Raw genomic sequence first — 18,183 nt, forward strand, 5'->3', positions numbered from 1 at the left:
GAGTCTGACTGGAGTGGACTGGGGACCAGATGTAAATAAAGACCTATAAAATCCTGGACTCTGGAGTCCGGTCTGGGACCGGATTTAACTTGAAAAACTAAAAAACAAGCCACGTCTAAAACATGGAATGTAATGTGGAACCGGACTCAGAACTGTGTGTGTGTGTGTGTGTGTGTGTGTGCGTGTGCGCGCGTGTGTGCGTGTGCGTCTGTGTGACCTCATTGAGAGATCATTTTTATTATTTAAATTTTAGTCTTGATAATATTACTGTGAAAATACAGACCTGTGAGTGACAGGCTGATTAGTTTATTTATGATAATGACCTGCTCTCCATTGATCACCCTGCGTTATCTCACGGCTACCTAACCGGTGTTGAGTAATCGTTACTTTTGAAAGTAACTCGTTAAGTTACAGTGTTATTGCCATTAAATACGAATCCGTTAAGCTTACTGCGTTACTAACTGAGAAATGTAACTCATTAGTTTACTTTTCCGTTACCGACAATTAAAAGCCACCTGCGAGGACGTTTGGTAAACATAGAAGTGCAGCGACCGCGGCAAGGAGGGTCGCGAGCTCCCAACATCGCATCCGATAAAGGAAATCATTAAATGGAAAACATTAAATTAACTTATGAAAGGGCTTCTAGGCCTACGCTAGCCTACTAGTAAAACTAGTGGAACCGCGATCTTTCCACATGTGAATGATTGTGGTTGTAAACAATAACACAGACAATATAAATTAAGTGCTGTGGTCCTACGACAACCTAAACATTATAAATCCAAAGTTTATCAAAAAATTAAAAGCAATGTAATTTGGGGGGAAAACATCTCAATAATCGTGATATTGAATCGCAAATCACAGAATTGCAATAAAACCAAGAATCGTGAAATAAATCGAATTGTCACCCTAGGTATCGAAATCGAATCGAGAGGTACTGCGAGTAAATGGTCCCACCCCTACTACCTGGTGTTGTGGAGCTGTCCTGGGCTTCATGCAATTTACAGTTTAGGCATTTAGCAGGCACTTTTAACCCATTTAGGCCTGAACACATTATGACGCAATATTTTATGCTTTAAATAAAAAAAATACAGATATACAAGCTCACAGCGCGGCACCGAGTGCCGTGCTGCAAGCTTGTAGATCTGCTATTTTTGAAAAATCGTGAAAATTAGAATTTTGACCCGATTCTATAAGTGTCTTTTGAATCCTTCTAAGATTTTTGGAAAAACCCTATGTTTCTATGTCAGCAATCTGGCCAGCCATCGTCAAAGAAAAGGTCCTTTTCACTTAACTGGAGCTTAGTTAGTCTGTTCTTGAGAGACTACTATGTCAGTGGTTCTCAAACCTTTTCATGTGAAGGACCCCCAAAATGATATTTATTTGGCCACGGACCCCCATTTCAAAATATCTAGTTCCAGGGACCACCCAGAAGCAAAATTTGAGTTACAAACGTTCGCTTTGAAAATACATATATTCAAAGATTTGCACACATTTTCATGACTTTTTCAAAAATAGCAGATCTACAAGCTCGCAGCGCGGCACTCGGTGCCGCGCTGTGAGCTTGTATATCTGGAGGGCAAATTGGCTAGGACGAGTGATTTCTTTGTCCTGGGGTTTTTAGCGAGGGTTCTGTCAGCATCCCTGTGTTGGCTAACCATGGTTCATTTTAGTATAGGTGTTATAGGATATAACCTAGGACAAATCGCAACAGAAACTCTTTCAACCCTTTTTGTTTCATAAATTATTAATATTCATAATTATTATTATTAATAACATATCAAAAGTCCATATATATTCTGCTTTAAGTAGCATTTGAGGAGTCACTATTTTATTTTCTTTGTGATTCTGAATGCAGTGTAAGCATTTGTTTTTGCACAAAAAATATTCCTTAAACCAGCTTTTTCAATATGTTCCACCGCTGGGATTTCTTAGGACTTTTAGTGACTTTTGTTGAAAGCATTTCTGTTGCAATTTGTCCAAGGTTAACCCCTTATTATCCATAGAATGCCTGGACTATTTGCACTGGCGTTGATCTCCTCCTTCCTCTCTAAATCCCCACATAGTCCATACTATTAGTACAAATACAAATAGTCCTAAAAGATAATGTCTCAGTCTTCTGTCTTCTCTCAGTCTCTGCCATGAGTCATGGTCTTGTAAACAAGACCACATGGCACAGCACGCTGTCACACCAAAAGCAGTGACCCATCGAATACTGTAGATTAGACCAAGAAGGAGCCGGTCACCGATTTTCGTGTAACACCCGGGAGTCGAGTGGGACCGTGCATGCATGCATGTCTCCGCTGACAAGAGACGCAGACGAGCTGATTCATTTAGGAAACGGCGCAAATGAAATGTGTCGGATGGATTCTTTTTCCCTTGTGGCAACAGAAATAACATGGAAATATAGGTCTTAAATGCACCGAATAACGCCGTTATCTTTGTTGGTAACTATTAACGAAACGACTAAATTGCCAAACTTAAGTCGTTAGGTAATAAAACATAGGAATTAAAAATTCCAATAAAGGTAGCACATCCAAAACGTTAAATCAGTGAAGGATAACGTGATCACATTTCCACTTTTTTACTGGCACACACCAACAAAGAAGTGCTCTGAAGAAGGCTCATCGCCCAAACGCGTAAGCGTTCTTTGTGGAGTGGAAAATGTGAGTGCTTTGTCAGTTTGTGATCCATTGATTTCAAGTTTTGGATGTGCTACCATTTTTTTTTTTTTTTTAATTCCTACGTTTTTATGTACACTGGACTTTAGGTCTATCACTCCACTGAGAAACCCCAAAGCTGATGCGCAACCTCTTTTTCTTATTTACAATTTACAATTTAGGCATTTAGCCGACATTTTAATCCAAAGTGAGTTACAATAAGCAGGTAATACATCAATATAATAAGCAAGATAATACGTCAATACGTCAACAACCATATAACAAATGCATAGGAATATCAATCTAGAAAAACAATAACATAGGTAAGACCACGCAACCTAAAAATGCCATCTAGTAGGGATAATACGAGATATTATCGTTTATCGTGATAAAAAACACTTGCGATAATCGTATCGTGGAGATTTAATATATCGTGATATCATCCTCCGTCATGCACTGGGATCAATTCACCTTTTAATTGCAGAGCTGCATATCCGGTACCACTTAAAACCTCTATTGGTAAAACATACTTTTAATATACGTACTTGATAGTCTTTTTTTCACTCTTTCAAATGTCTTTGCCAGAAAATTGCCGATCTACAAGCTCACAACGTGTCGCGTTGCGACGCGTTGTGAGCTTGTAGATCGGCTATTTTTTGGCAAATGTTTGGACCAAGGATAGTGGATTTTGATTATGACGATAATATCGTAAATCGCGATTTCTTTTGTCACAATAATCGTGATATGACATTTTCATATCGTCCCATTGCTACCATCTAGCTTCATGTATGGTCATTGAGGGACTCGTTAGGTTACTCCGTTAACCAAAAAGGTATTCCGTTACAATAACCGCTACACCCAACACTGTACGTAACGTAACAGTACATACTGTAATTCCGACAACACTCCCACCACCACTGGGCCACCTTATGTTATGTTTTATTATGTTATGTTTTATTTATTTGACATGGACATCACAATCACATTGGACGAACCAGATGCATTTCTATAAGTGATTATAGCACAAGTGCTAATTCTCATCAACCTTATTCTTTCTCTTGAAAACCCTCTGTGTCTTTGGTGTAGAAGGGGAACAAAGTATTTGAATATTTTTGACCCGATTCTATTAATGTCTTCTAAATCCTTCAAAAGGTTTTTGAAAAACACATGTTTCTACGTCAGTGGTTCTCACACCTTTTCCTGTCGAGGACCCCTAGAACTATATGTATTTGGCCGGGGACCCCCTTCTCAAAACAGTATGTATCAGGGACCCCTCAGGAGCAAATATTTGAGTTACAAATGTTCGCTTTAAAAAAAGATATATTGAAAGATTTGAAGATCACGATTAAAAAGTAAATAGCCGATTTACAGCTTGTATATCTGCTGTTTCTCAATAGTTAAATCATCAAATAATGTTTAAAGTTGTTCCAGGTCATAATGTATTAAAATAATCTCAGAATGTCTCCGTCCTCCTGGCTGAGGTAGCGTTGCTTTTTTTTTTTGCATTTTGTTTTACATTTATTATGCTGTTTTCTGGCCCCGGCCGCAATGGCACAACTCTCCCAATAGATGGCATCTTGTGACAAAGCCCTTGTCAAACTCTGAATGTACTCTTTTATGTTTTTAATTAATGTTGGAATTGATTTTAATTAGATTGTTTTGATTCATTTCATGGTGTTTTTATTCAAGTGTTTTTGTGTGTCGTAATAAACGGCTCGTGTCTCTCATGTCAATCTTTTTTTTCTTCTTTTTTTTCCCTAAAATGTTATCCCACGATTTTATAACCCATTTTTTCACCACAGTGCCAATTAATTTCCTAAGCTGTAATCCTGGGCTCTGCTCTCCCTCTGCCAACCTGAGTCCTGCAACGGGACGGGAATCCATGGATATCCGACAGTCGTGGATCTGAGTTTTTCTTCCCAAACAACATCACTTCACACTTAAGCAGCAGGACACACACACAGAACACACACAGAACACACACACACACACACACACACACCACACAAATAGGCACTAAGGATGGGCGATATTAGGAAAACCTTTGATATTCGATAACGTTATTGAATACCTCGATATCGATATTACTCACGATATTAGTAAAAACAATTGCATTACATAGATTTTAATGTTTTTCTGCTTTAGTTCCACTGCCTGACTAACCCAGATAATGAATAGCATATCCAGGTATGCACACAGTACTCATAGGATTAGGCAGGTTTTTGTTTTTGTTGAAATAACCATACCTGGTTACAGATGGACTGCTTTTTTTGCATGTGCTACGTGTTAATTAATTTGACACATACTGAATTTCCCCCTTGGGATAATAAAGTTATCTATCTATCTATCTACATACACCAATACCTCATTTCAAGCCTTCTTCGTCAGTATGTACTGTATACCTTGCATGTTGATAGCTCGATATCGATACATTTTCAATATATTGCCCGACCTTACTAGAGCATCGCAGCGGAAGGGGTTTACTGGTGCCACTTAAAAATCATCATTCATTTTCCCCAAAAATATATTTATAACAATTATGTTATTGATTGATTGATTGATTGAAGACTTTATTAGAAGTTTGCATAGGAAAAGGTACAGTTTCATGACGGTACAGTTCACTGGTACAAGGTCTACTAAAAGGAGATCCATGAAAAGACTAAGCTTATTTCCACTGGAAACCATTGAAGTATCTCATATAACATTGAATGACAGACAAATAGAACACAGTACTATGCAGTAGATATGTAAAGAAAAACAAAATAGAAGACAGTAAGTCAAAACAAACAGTATATACAAAGAAGGGGCAGGGGAGGGTAGGGTTGGGCTAGATTCTTTTTTACCAGTTGCGAACGGCTGCTGCCTGTAAGTGGTTTTTCAGGGCAATTTTAAAGGATGCTAGTGATCCACACTCCTTTGTGGCCTTCGGTAAGGCTTTCCACATTTTGGTGGTATAGCAGAAAAAAGAGTTTGACCCTTTGTTGGTTTTGACTCTGGGTTGAAAGTGATCTGTGGCGCTGCCTCTGGTGTTGTAATTATGGACATCCTTAATGTTTATAAAGTATTTTGACAGGTACTTGGGTATCATAGTGGTGTAGTGTATCTTGTACACCAGGCCCATTGCAAGTTGCTGTACTCTGTCAACTACTCTGAGCCACCCCACTCTTAACTGGTGAGTAGCGGTGAGGTGAGTCTGATAGGGAAGTCTAAGCAGGACCCTAATTAGTTTATTTTGGGCTGTTTGTAGTTTAGTTTTCAGGGCTTGTGGGGCGTCACAATACCATACGTGGACTCCGTAGTCAAAGAGGGGCTGGATTATTGCACCAGCTATGGTCTTCAGTGTGTTGGAATTGACCATCGGGGCGATCCTCTGTAGGAAACGAGTTCGTTGGTTGATTTTATTTATTACTTTAGAAGTCATCTTTTCACTGGAAAGATTAGCTTCAAGGATACATCCTAAGTAAGAGATTTCGTTTTTTCGTGTTATGACCTTGTCACCCACTTTGATTGTGAAGTTATCAACTTTTTTGAGGTTATGATTTGATCCAAAGAGGATGGACTCTGTTTTACCCAGGTGAATTGATAATTTGTTGTCGTTAAGCCATGTGCAGATCTTACTTAGTTCAGAGTTAAGTGTCTTCTCAACCTGCAAGTGGTCCTTGCCCGAGACTAGGAGAGCCGAGTCATCCGCGAACAGGAACAGGTTGCAGTCACAAGCAGATGCCATGTCGTTCACGTATATTAGGAACAACAGAGGTCCCAGTATGCTACCTTGAGGAACACCACAGTTTACCGGGAGGGGGGGGGACAGGGTACCGTTAATCTCCACCACCTGTTCCCTCCCCACCAGGTAAGACTGCATCCACCTCACTGCTGCGCTGTCAAGACCGATGGCTTTTAGTTTCTCAATCAGAATAGAATGATTTACGGTGTCAAATGCCTTCTGGAGGTCCATCATGACCATGCCGCTATATTTGCCGTCATCCGCTTCGCGTTTGATTTGGTCAGTCAAATAGAGAAGGCATGTGTCAGTGGAATGAGATTTTCTGAATCCAGATTGGAACTCGTAAATCAGATTATTCTCATCGAGATATCTTGCTATCTGTTCGTAGACTATTTTCTCCATGACTTTGGATATGGAGCTAAGAATGGAAACGGGACGGTAGTTTCCAGGGTCTAGTTTGCTACCTTTTTTATGCAGGGGGGTTACTTTTGCTAGTTTGAAGTCCTGTGGGACATGACCCTGTTCGATGGAAAGGTTAATTATGTGGGTAATTATTGGAGCAATGGTGGCGGCTGAATCTCTGAGAAATCTAGCTGGAATTTTATCAAGGCCAGTGGCCTTGTGTTGAGGTAGGGCACTCAGTTTTTTAAACACTTCATCAGTTGTCACTGTGGCAAGTTTAAAACTGTCTTTTCTGACGCCCAGTTTATTGTAGAATTTCTTAACAAATTTTACACCATACCGCCCAGATGGGGCGACCAGTTTTTCAACCAGCGAACGGGCCACGGTGGTAAAGGTTTCGTTAAGATGGGTAGCCACTTCACATTTGTCAGAAATGAGAGCGGTGTCCGTTTTGATGTTTATGCTGTGGCCTATGGTTTTAGGTTTTAAGCCTAATGTGTTGTTAAGCAACTTCCATAGGTCTCGTGGTTTGTTTTTAAATTCGTCGATTTTTTCATCAATGTAGTTTTTTTGGGCGGCTCTAATATAGGCAGTTGTCTGGTTTCTAAGCTTCTTGCACTGAGCAGTAAGATGCTTGATTTGGATATTGAGGTCAGGGTTGAATTTTTTTTTAAGTTTTTTGCAGCACTTACGTTTTTCATCGTACTTTTTGTCTCTGAGTTTAGCTGATTCAGCAATATCTGAGTTATACCATGGCTCTTGGCGGGCTTTAACCCTGGTGGTATTCAAGGGGGCCACGATGTCTAGAGCATCGGTCAATTTGGTTTTAAAACCACACCATGCTCCTTCGACATTTGTACACTGCAGTTCAGAGGAAAAGTCTGTATTCGCTAGAGTGTTATTTAAAGCCTCACTGGAGTAGTTTTTGAGGCTTCTAGCTACAACTGTTTTGTGGCCACTAGCCTTGGGTTTGTGTATTTTACGCGTACAGTAGATCATGTAATGATCACTAAGACCGCATACAATAGCCCCGCTAGCGGTGACTTTTGATTTGTCTGTGGTTACGATGAGATCTATGAGGGTTTGGGAGTGCTCCGTCACCCTAGTGGGCACAGTAACAAGCTGAGTGAGGCCATATTGATTACATAACCCATTAAAGGACTTGAACAGGGGTGCTTCTTTACGTAAAGCATCACAATTAAAGTCGCCCAGAGCGTAGTACTCAATACCGTCCACCTTAGCTAAGCTCTCATCAAACAGCTCAAAGAAATCATTCTGGTCAGGGGGTCTATAGACAGCACATATTAGTATATTTTTAGCATGTTCAAAAATTATCTCGACCCATACAGTTTCAAGAGAGCTGTGGTGTAGGTCTGGGCGAATGATAAAATTTAAATCATTGTGAATATACATGCAAACACCACCTCCTTTCCTGTTCCTATCATTCCTAATGACAGTGTAATTGGCTATTTCAATTCTAGCATCTGAGAATGAGTCATCGAGTTTAGTTTCTGAGAAGGTTAAAATTTGGACCTTACCATCAAAAAACATAGCTTTGATTTGTTCCAGTTTGGGTTCCAAACTGTTGACGTTGAGATGGATCATTTTCAGTCCTCTTTTTACAAATGTTTCTTTCATATTTGAGGTGATCAAATAGCCATTATCAGGGCTGGGGGTTTCTGCTGTGTGTGAGTCCACATCCGTCTGTAGTGGTAGTGGGGGTGGGGGTAGGGGGGGGAGGTCATGTCCCTTTGTTGTCTGTGAACCTAGACACCAGGATATCCAGCTTCTCTCCACGGCACGAGGGGGGGAGGTGTCGGCGCAGATTGTATCAAAGCCGAGACGTGTCAACAGCCACGACTGGTTATGATCCCTGGGGGGTGACGGGGCCAGCGGGGGGGCATCCTGCTCGATGGTAATCTCCGCGAACTGGGCACCAGCAGCCTCGATGTCTGGTGGTGCGGGGTTGGACATGCCGTCGTCCGAGTCGCTCCGTGGGTCGGGTGGTCCCTGGGTGTTTAGTGGGGAAGTCGGCGGGGGGTCGTCTGTGACTTGGACACCGTCGGGAACCGGGGGTTTGCCGCCAGGCGCCTCGGCGCTGCTGTTGTCAGGCGGCTCAACGACCGAAACCTCGCCGATGCGTGCAGGGTTCATGCAGGGATCCTCTCTCGCGTCGTCGTATGTAGCCACGGCAACCGCTGGGCGATCGTATTGCAGAGAGCCGGCTGGAGAGCCATTGTTTTTAGCATAGGACTCACCAGCTGACCTCGTAGCGGCCGGGAGGTCTTCTGTCTCAGCTACGGATTCACTCTTGGTCAGGGAAAACATCTGTTCTCTCGCCAGACGAGCGGTTGTTTGTCGAGTGATCGCTGGGCCTGGGTGAACGTGAATATCACCCGAGAGTAGTAGAAAAAAGTAAATAAAGGACCGTCTGTCCATTCTACCAACCGGGGGTCTGTTTTTTGGTGTTATCAGCGAGCCTAGGATAGCCAGTTTGTAGAGGTGTTTCAGTTCCGATCCATCGTGGAGGTAAAAATCACAGTGAGATTCCTCTCTGTTCTGCACATAATCCACTGTATCCATTTTCTCTGCATGCCATGGTGAGCTGAGGCACGAGTCGGTGTAATACACGAGAAATATCAGAAAAGTGCCGCGAGATGTTAAGCCTAGAACCAAGCCATCCAGGATGGCAGTGATTCATGACCATACAACCTTTGTTTCTATGAAAAGAACATTTTGAAAATCACTAAACAAAGGGTAGTTATTAAATGTAGTATATCAAATAATGTAATATTAAAATATGTTTTCACATAGGATGAAAAGTTTTATGGTCATGATTCACTGCCATCCTCCCTGCTGAAAAAACCAGCTAAAACCAGCTTAAGATGGTAGCTGGTTTTAGCTGGTTATAAGCTGGTATTAACTGGTCTTAGATGGTCTGAGGCTGGCCTGAGGCTGGTTTAGATGGTATACCAGGCTGGACAAGCTGGTCAGGCTGGTCCAGCTGGTTTGTCAGTGTAGTTGGTTATAGCTGGTCTAAGCTGGATTCAGCTGGTCTTTGATGGTCAGCCAGCTGGCTGGCTGGACAGACCAGCTAAGCAAAGCTGGTAGCTGGTCAAATGGGTGGACTGACCGGCAAAAGACCAGCTTACCAGCTGGACATAGCTGGTGACTGGTCAGAAGTCTGGATAGACCAGCAAAAGACCAGCTTACCAGCTGGACATAGCTGGTGACTGGTCAGAAGGCTGGATAGACCAGCAAAAGACCAGCTTAGCAGCTGGACATAGCTGGTGACTGGTCAGAAGGCTGGATAGACCAGCAAAAGACCAGCTTATAGCAGCTGGACATAGCTGGTGACTGGTCAGAAGGCTGGATAGACCAGTGATAGGCTGGTCAAGTTTTCAGTGGTTCTCAACCTGTGGGTCGGGACCCCAGATGAGTCCATACACAAGTTACTAGATCAGTGGTTCTCAACCTGTGGGTCGGGACCCCAGATGAGTCCATACACAAGTTACTAGATCAGTGGTTCTCAACCTGTGGGTCGGGACCCCCAGGGGGGGTCCCAACATTATTTTGGGAGTTCCCCAGATGTTAAGCTCAATGTTAACATTGTTTTCTCACTCAACAGTAAACAGCATACAGTATAAGTGTATAGACATTTAGAGGGTAACATTTCTAAAATGACTATTCAACCTTTAAAATTAAAAAATTAAAAACAAAATAAACATTGTTGTCAAATATTAGAGGCAGAAATTGTGAAAATAGACGATCTGGTTGAGCATGTAGATCTGGCCGAGAAAACGTCTCGGCCATGCCTTTCGGCCTGGTGGAGACAATCAGGAGTCTCCTGCTAAAAATCTATCTAGCCTGACTGGCCTTGCTGGAAATAGTATTTTACATCACTTTCTCAATGACTATGATCCATTCCCTTATTTTTTATTATTTTCCTCTACACATAAGGATAGACTTGAGACATATCACTAATTCAGGGAAATTATATAGGCTTCTAGAAATTATGTATTTATTTTACATTTCTTGTATGTGACATAAAATATGTATAATAAATTATGATTATTATAATTATTATTATAATATCATTAAGACAACATGCATCCATTAATGCATCCATCCATTCATTATAAAGAAAACTCCCTTCCTGGATGAAGCCAAAGCAGAACTTAGAACAATAGAAGAAAAAGGAAAAGAAAAAAAGCAGTCACACAGTGACAGAATCATAGGACAGAAGAATGCATTGGAGAGCATTCTGTGCGAGCTGCGTTGCTGTGGTTACAGACAGAACAGATCTAAAGATCTACAACGCTGCGCAATTCGACGCGTTGTGAGCTTGTAGATCTGTTCTTTTTTTGCACGCGACACGCCCGGTGCATTCTAGGTTGCTTATCCGAGAGGAGGCGCCAAGATTCGCTCGCGCTGCTCTGCTGTCTCTAGTCATTGTCAACAGAGTTGTGATGTTGCGTTGCGCTGCTGGATGCAATAAACACAGCAATAAACCGGATTCAGAGAAGATAGAAGAAAGGAGAACAGAAGCGGACATCTTAAGGTGAGTTTTGACACACAGAAATACTATTAATATAGCCCTGAAACATGACGGTCAGTCAGTGCAGAACCCCTTTTTTCGCTAGCATAAAGCGCTAGCGCGATGCTAACGGGAGTTCGTAAAAGGGGCTACAATGCTGGAATTGTCTTGAGTTTATTTATACAATAGGTCTACTTTGAATTACGTGTGTGTGTGTGTGTGTGTGTGTGTGTGTGTGTGTGTGTGTGTGTGTGTGTGTGTGTGTGTGTGTGTGTGTGTGTGTGTGTGTGTGTGTGTGTGTGTGTGTGTGTGTGTGTGTGTGTGTGTGTGTGTGTGTGTGTGTGTGTGTGTGTGTGTGTGTGTGAGAGAGAGAGAGAGTGAGAGATACTGCATTTCATCGTGTGGCTTTGATAGCTTGCTCATAATAATAATACACCCATTCTGTTGTGTTTGTTTAGGTCAGGGGTCTTCAACAGGGGGTCCGCGACCCCTCGGGGGTCCGCGGAGGTACTGCAGGGCCAGGGGGTCCGCGAAATTATTGCTTTAAAAAAAAAAAAAAAAAAAGATTTTTTTTTATTTTATTTTTTTTACAATAAATCATGACTATCCATTTTGAATAGCTTGAATACATGACTACTATGCATTTGACAGATTGTTGATATTATTGACATTGGTTCTCAGTATGTTTAGAAATGGTAGTGGTACGGCCCACCCTGCTCGCTGTAACTTGTACATGTTTAAAATAAAATAAAAAATATGGCTCCCTGCTCCATCTCCCCATCAATTTGGGGGTCCCCGGCCTGAAAACGTTGAAGACCCCTGGTTTAGGTAATACATTATTTGTTTTGTGTTCTTAACTAGGCTATTTAACTGTGTAAAATGACTTGAGTTTCCATAATAAGCCATTTTGTCATGTGTCTGTTTCAGCTAAGTGCCAAGTTTGTCATCCATAAAGTGTCAGTCACGATAGTTTACTTATTTCTAAAAATTCTATTTCATTTCTGATCCACATAGGGTGTGGTGGTGTGGGTTGCATACAAAATATTCCCTCTTTGTCAAGGACCAAGCGGTGAAATTTTTGGGACAGTTGTCCTGAAAACCACAGGATTTGCTGAAAAACATCAGCTTTCACCCCAACGCAACTGAAACTGAGAGGTATGTTTGGTGAAAAAGTCAGCATTATGATGTTGTCTCGGCTGCACAATATTTCAACCAGAAATACACATTTGCTGCCGAGCCAAACAAACAAAGCTATGACAAAACCGAACGGCAAACGGGTCACAGTGTCACCTTAAAAAAAATAACTACAGCCATGCATAGAAGCCTGTTATTAGTTTGATTAATAATCAGCAGCCGCATAACAGCGTTCTCTCAAGGGCCACGGCATGTAAACACGGTGGTGATTCGGCTCGGAACGAGTCAACGACCATTGAAAATACTAATATGATAAACACCAAATACGAAGAAAGTAACTACCCTAAAATCTAAAGAACTGTCTGACTTGTGACTTGAAGTTGTGAGAGAGAACCAGATAACAGACACCACAGTGAGTGTAACTGCAGGTGGTCTGCTGACGAAGTGTCTGCTCTCTGGCTGCAAGTACAGCGAAACCACGGCCCACTGATACAAATCTATATAAAACAAACATTAATATTAATTAGATATGCCTACATCACGCCACACAAGTAGAATGGAGTGAGCACATATGCAATGAGTGGCTTTCTTTTCTACACAGAAACTGGAAGTACACAGAAATAGTTACAGAAACAGCAGAAAGCTTTGAATCCACAAGCCTATGGGCAAACCATATCATTGCTCCCTTTGCCATGTTTCTATTGTATTATACTTTGGAATGAAGTGAGTGGACGGATGGATGGATTGTTGTTTAGAGCAGTGGTTCTCAACCTGTGGGTCGGGACCACCATAATTATTTTGGGGGGGTCCCCAGATGATTAAATTAATGTATATTTCTAATGTGACAATTTAAGGACTTTTTAATACCTCTGAAATGACAAATTAAACATTGGTCAAATTGTAAAATATAAGAGGCTGAAATTTTGAAAATAGCCGATCTACATGCTCACATCGCCTCGAGCGTTGAGAGCATATAGATCTGCTATTTTCACATACAAAATGTAATTCCTCAACTCTTAGTGCTTGTCAGGATGAGGGGTCCCCAGGTAAATTATATGATTATTTGGGGGTCGCGGCCTGAAAAGTTTGGGAACCACTGGTTTAGAGGGCTCCTTTGATAAAACAATCACGTTGCTCTGTGTGCGTGCACGCACGCACGCACGCGCACACACACACACACACACACACACACACACACACACACACACACAGTATATGTTGTAGCTTGAAATGAAAGCGCTGATTCTCTCTGCTTAGGAACTTTAAGACCCAGGACGGGGCCCTTATCGATGGAGGCAGGAGTCAGAGATGGTTGGAGGAGGAGGTTCCACCCAAGAAACCACAGGTGAGAAGAATGGAACAGAAACTTTACTTGTGAACACTTGGCTTTCGCTTCACATTGGTAGAATAAGTGAAATAAAAATAGACAATAAAACGCAACATGACCATGGACAAAAACATTGCTAACCATCCAGTATATATTCTAGCCCATAAATACTATACAGAACGTCAAAATCACCCCCAGTGTGAAGTGCGTTAATTTCATTAAGCGTCCCGCGAACCTTGGCCAATTTGACCTTGGCCATACAAACAGACACCAATTGACCAATGACAGTCCGGACAGACACAGGACAAACAGACAAAGCCATGTGTACTAAAGCGTATTTAAAACCCCTGCCAGATGGAAGACAGGCCTCTGCTGCCCAGCATGGATGGAGGAGAGAGTGGACGCTGCAGCAAGGCAAGGCTGCTGACCTCTTCCTCACCCGACCTCAGGCCGACCTGGACTCAGATTGTCTGGGTGTCAATGTCAAAGGACCAGGTATGGCTTATTGTTTTGACTGCTTCTTTTGTGTGTGTGTGTGTGTGTGTGTGTGTGTGTGTGTGTGTGTGTGTGTGTGTGTGTGTGTGTGTGTGTGTGTGTGTGTGTGTGTGTGTGTGTGTGTGTGTGTGTGTGTGTGTGTGTGTGTGTGTGTGTGTGTGTGTGTGTGAGAGTGTGAGACTGTGTGAGTGTGTGATTCATATTTTATTGGATTTTTGAACAACACAACATAACCAAATACCTACACAAGAGTCCAAAACAAAAACAGCTAAAAATAAAAAGGGAAGGAGGATTTCTATGCTATGCTATCCATACAAATAGAAACACTTGTCATTACAATCCATTAACATGGAGAAGAAATCTTTCCCACATCAGGTGGAACTGGTCTATTCTGCCCCCTTTTTTTATTTCTTCTTCACTGTTGTTCTTCTCTCGGTCTAATACGGCCATTTACAAAAGAATACACATTCAGTAAGGATATTGTCAGCACTTTGGATGTTGGTTGGTTTTAATACAGTTGGCTCAATCGCCATGAACTTGAATTTGTTTTTGGATAGTTCATTTTATTGTAAATTTGGGTGTCCGACACACTGACTAAAGCAAGGGGTAAACTACATGCCTCTCAGCACTCCCACCTTGCTGGTTGGGGCACCAGTTCAGAGAGGAGTAGAATCATGAGGGATAGCATCCGTTATGCACACCTCACTGACAGGTGAAAATAAACGATCAGTGACTCCATGTGCATCGGAGGATGCATGTAGTTGTATACGTGCTCCGCAAGACCAACAGTAGGGGTTAGAAGCAACAGGGAGTGTGTAGTGCATACATGGAAAACCAGCGACACATTTTAAATTAAATCAAAGTGTTACAGCTCAAAATGTGTTGCAGCACGACGCGTTTTGAGCTTGTAGATCGGCTATTTTTGCTTCTTTTGTATGAGATACTAGAATGACAAAGTAGGACGTAGCAATATGCAATGTGGCCCTCTGGAGTGACAGTGGAAATATAGTGGCCCTCTCAATCATCAAAGTTGCCCACCCCTGGTGTAGTGCATAGTTCAAAGGGAACTGGGAGAATGACTCCCAATTCGTCAATTGGGGAGAACAGAATAGTTTACATTTTGAAGGTTTGGAAATAAATAGAAAATGTACTGTAAAGCTGGTTGCACACTGCTGCGTTTTTTCTTTGCGAAATACTTTTTTTCAGGGCAAAGACAGAGAGAGAGAGCAAGGGACCCTGTGGTCGAAAAATAAATACGAATTGGGCGGGAGTGTGCAATCGTGATTAACATAACGTGAGGTTGATTTCTTTATTTAAGTGCTCTGAAATTCGCTCCTATATTCGGCAGAAAAAACACAGCAGTGTGTAACGACCTTAACTCCTCCAGATGAACCCCGGCTGAACCATGTATCCCTCTGTTATCCTCTCCCCCAGACAGCATCATCCCGCTGATGCTGGCGTCTCTGCGTACCGGAGGAAGCTCAGAGTGCGGCCTGCACGGCGAGGAGGAGAGCGGAGGCGACGAGCCGGGCCCCAGCATCATCTCGGACCTCATCACCCAGAGTGCCACGCTGGCGGTGCAGACCGACCACACGGGAGAGCGCAGATGCCGCCAAGAGGCTGCTGGACCACATGGGCAGAACCCCGCTGCACGTCGCCGTGTCCGCCGACGCATGCAGGGAGTCTTCCAGGTGAGAGAATAGCATAGGAATTCCATGTTGAACTAACATCGTGATTACAGTTTTATTATGCAAAACCGCTTATGCTTACTAGATCAGGGGTCTTCAACGTTTTCAGGCCAAGGGCCCCTTAGTTGAGGGAGAGATGAAGCAGGGACCCCCCCAAACCTTTTCATAGATTCCATATAGTTTCATAATTTGACAGCACAATCATCAGTGTATTTTGGATTCATGTAAAACATTTTTTTTTTAGATATTTAACCACTTGAGCCTGCTATTGTAGATATGCTATTTTTGCTTCTTTTGAATTGGAATCGTGAAATGTAACACTTTGATTTAGTTTAAAATGTGTTTAGTTATACTCATGTTAACTTAACGAAGTTAAATACAAATATGTTGGACATTAAAAAAAACTACACTTTTTCATGGGCAGATGTGACTTATAGACCTACAAACGCTTGCACTTTTTCAGACCTGTAATTAATTTGCTCTGTGATCTCTTCCTTTGGGTACATTGGGCACACTGTGCGTGTACTGCTACCTGTGAATTGCAAACTAGTTTATTATTTAGTGTACACTTTGTATTTTTGGAGTTTTTAGGTATCTGTTTGTGTATCATGGATGTTCTATTTTTGTTGTGATGTCTTGTAAGTTGTATGTAAGCAAGGATTGTGTAATTTTTTATTTCTGCCTCTTGGCCAGGTCACACTCGAAAAAGAGATCATGTCTCAATGTGTTTTTATCTGGTTAAATAAAATAAAAAATAAAATAAAAATAGGTGCTGGTGTAAATGGTAACAAAGAAATTGACAGCTTATTGTGTCTAAAATTACATATTTAGCCACTTGTACGCACTAAAATCGATAAAACAATAGAGGTAAATGAAAACATTTTAATACTCATCTTTTCTTTCCTCTAATTATATATTTTTTTGTTGGTGGGGATTGTTGTTTGTTTTCTTTCAGACTGATTCCAGTGGTAGCTGCAGGAGAAGACCATTAATGCAGAAGATCTTACAAGAGGAAGACGGCTATGGGGAGATTCATTTCAGAAAAAAGGACATCTAAAGAAAGGACAATAGACAAAAGATGTAGAGGCGCTGCAGATATCTCACCCTGGACAATGGCAATGGTTGCGTTATCACCGCAAAGTTCAATGAACTACAGAGAGAATGCAGACTGCAGCAGGCCTGGGCCAGAACTATCCACCCACAAACACAACTGGGCCGCAACTATCCACACACAAACTCATGTATGTGACTTAACGCTCATAGCTACTTCTATGAATGCAAAATGCTACAGATCCATGGGAAAAAAAGGGAGAGTCCTCATTTACTTGCTGTGGAAGTAACTCCCGATGGAATAATCATTGGTCATAACTGCTCATGTACTGCTGGGTAGTAACTTAAAGGAGTAGTTTAAAGATAAAACGACAAATGTATGTGAAGATGCTGCTCCATAAAGCTTTAACCCATTCAGGCCGGGTACACATTTTAGTGTATGGGAGGGGCTTACAGTACATGTACAGTATGTTGCAACATATTTGTTTTTGTAGGCTAATTTCTGATTTAGGAGGTTAGGCCTAAATGGGTTAAACCAAATTAGGTATGAAATTTGACGAGCACAACTGTTCTCACAGATCTTGAAGTTTATGTATTTATTTGTTATTTATTTATGAATGTTGTTTTTGAGGTTCTTTGTAAGCTGTGTTAAATAAATGTATGTATGTATGAAATTGATATATGATTTTGCTCACTTTTATATACTGTTTTTATATGGCATGTGCTGTGAGAACCTGGCTGAAATTCACCATGACCATGCATCCTTTCCAGGCAAAGTTAATGTACCTACCAGCTTAAACCAGCCTAGACCAGCTACCAGCTAATAATACCAGTTTAAACCATCTACCAGCATAGACCAGCTAAACCTGAACCATCTTAGACCAGCTAATAATACCAGCTATACCAGCTACCAGCTTTAACCAGCTTTGACCAGCTAAACCTAAACCAGCTTTGACCAGCTAATAATACCAGCTTAAACCAGCTACCAGCTAATAACACCAGCTTAAACCAGCATAGACCAGCTAAACCTACCAGCATAAAGCTGGTCAAAAAGCAAGATGGCGGTGAAAACCTACCCTTAAGCTGGTCCAGCTAAGACCAGCAAAAAGTAGCTGGTTTTAGCTGGACCAGCTTAAGCTGGTCTTAGCTGGTTTTTTCAGCAGGGCTGG

At 41.7% G+C, this 18,183-nt stretch overlaps 1 protein-coding gene across 2 annotated transcripts; it reads left to right on the top strand.

Annotated features, from left to right (window-relative positions):
* Window positions 1-12,358: 12,358 nt before the first annotated feature.
* On the top strand, window positions 12,359-17,692 carry LOC308295910 (neurogenic locus notch homolog protein 2-like). 2 transcript variants are annotated; one of them, XM_080738982.1, is made up of 5 exons: window positions 12,359-12,475; window positions 13,712-13,799; window positions 14,136-14,276; window positions 15,711-15,967; window positions 16,920-17,692. In XM_080738982.1, exons 2-5 carry the CDS (start codon window positions 13,763-13,765, stop codon window positions 17,019-17,021), a joined length of 537 nt encoding a protein of 178 aa, XP_080595108.1. In that variant the 5' UTR covers window positions 12,359-12,475; window positions 13,712-13,762; the 3' UTR covers window positions 17,022-17,692. The 2 variants fall into 2 exon arrangements, with proteins under 2 accessions (XP_080595108.1, XP_080595107.1); XM_080738981.1 differs by lacking the exon at window positions 12,359-12,475 and having other exon boundaries at window positions 13,698-14,276.
* The last annotated feature ends 491 nt before the right edge of the window (window positions 17,693-18,183 follow it).

This window comes from Nannobrachium achirus (genome assembly GCF_963921795.1).
Source record: "Nannobrachium achirus genome assembly, chromosome: 12".
Classification (NCBI taxonomy): Eukaryota; Metazoa; Chordata; class Actinopteri; order Myctophiformes; family Myctophidae; genus Nannobrachium; species Nannobrachium achirus.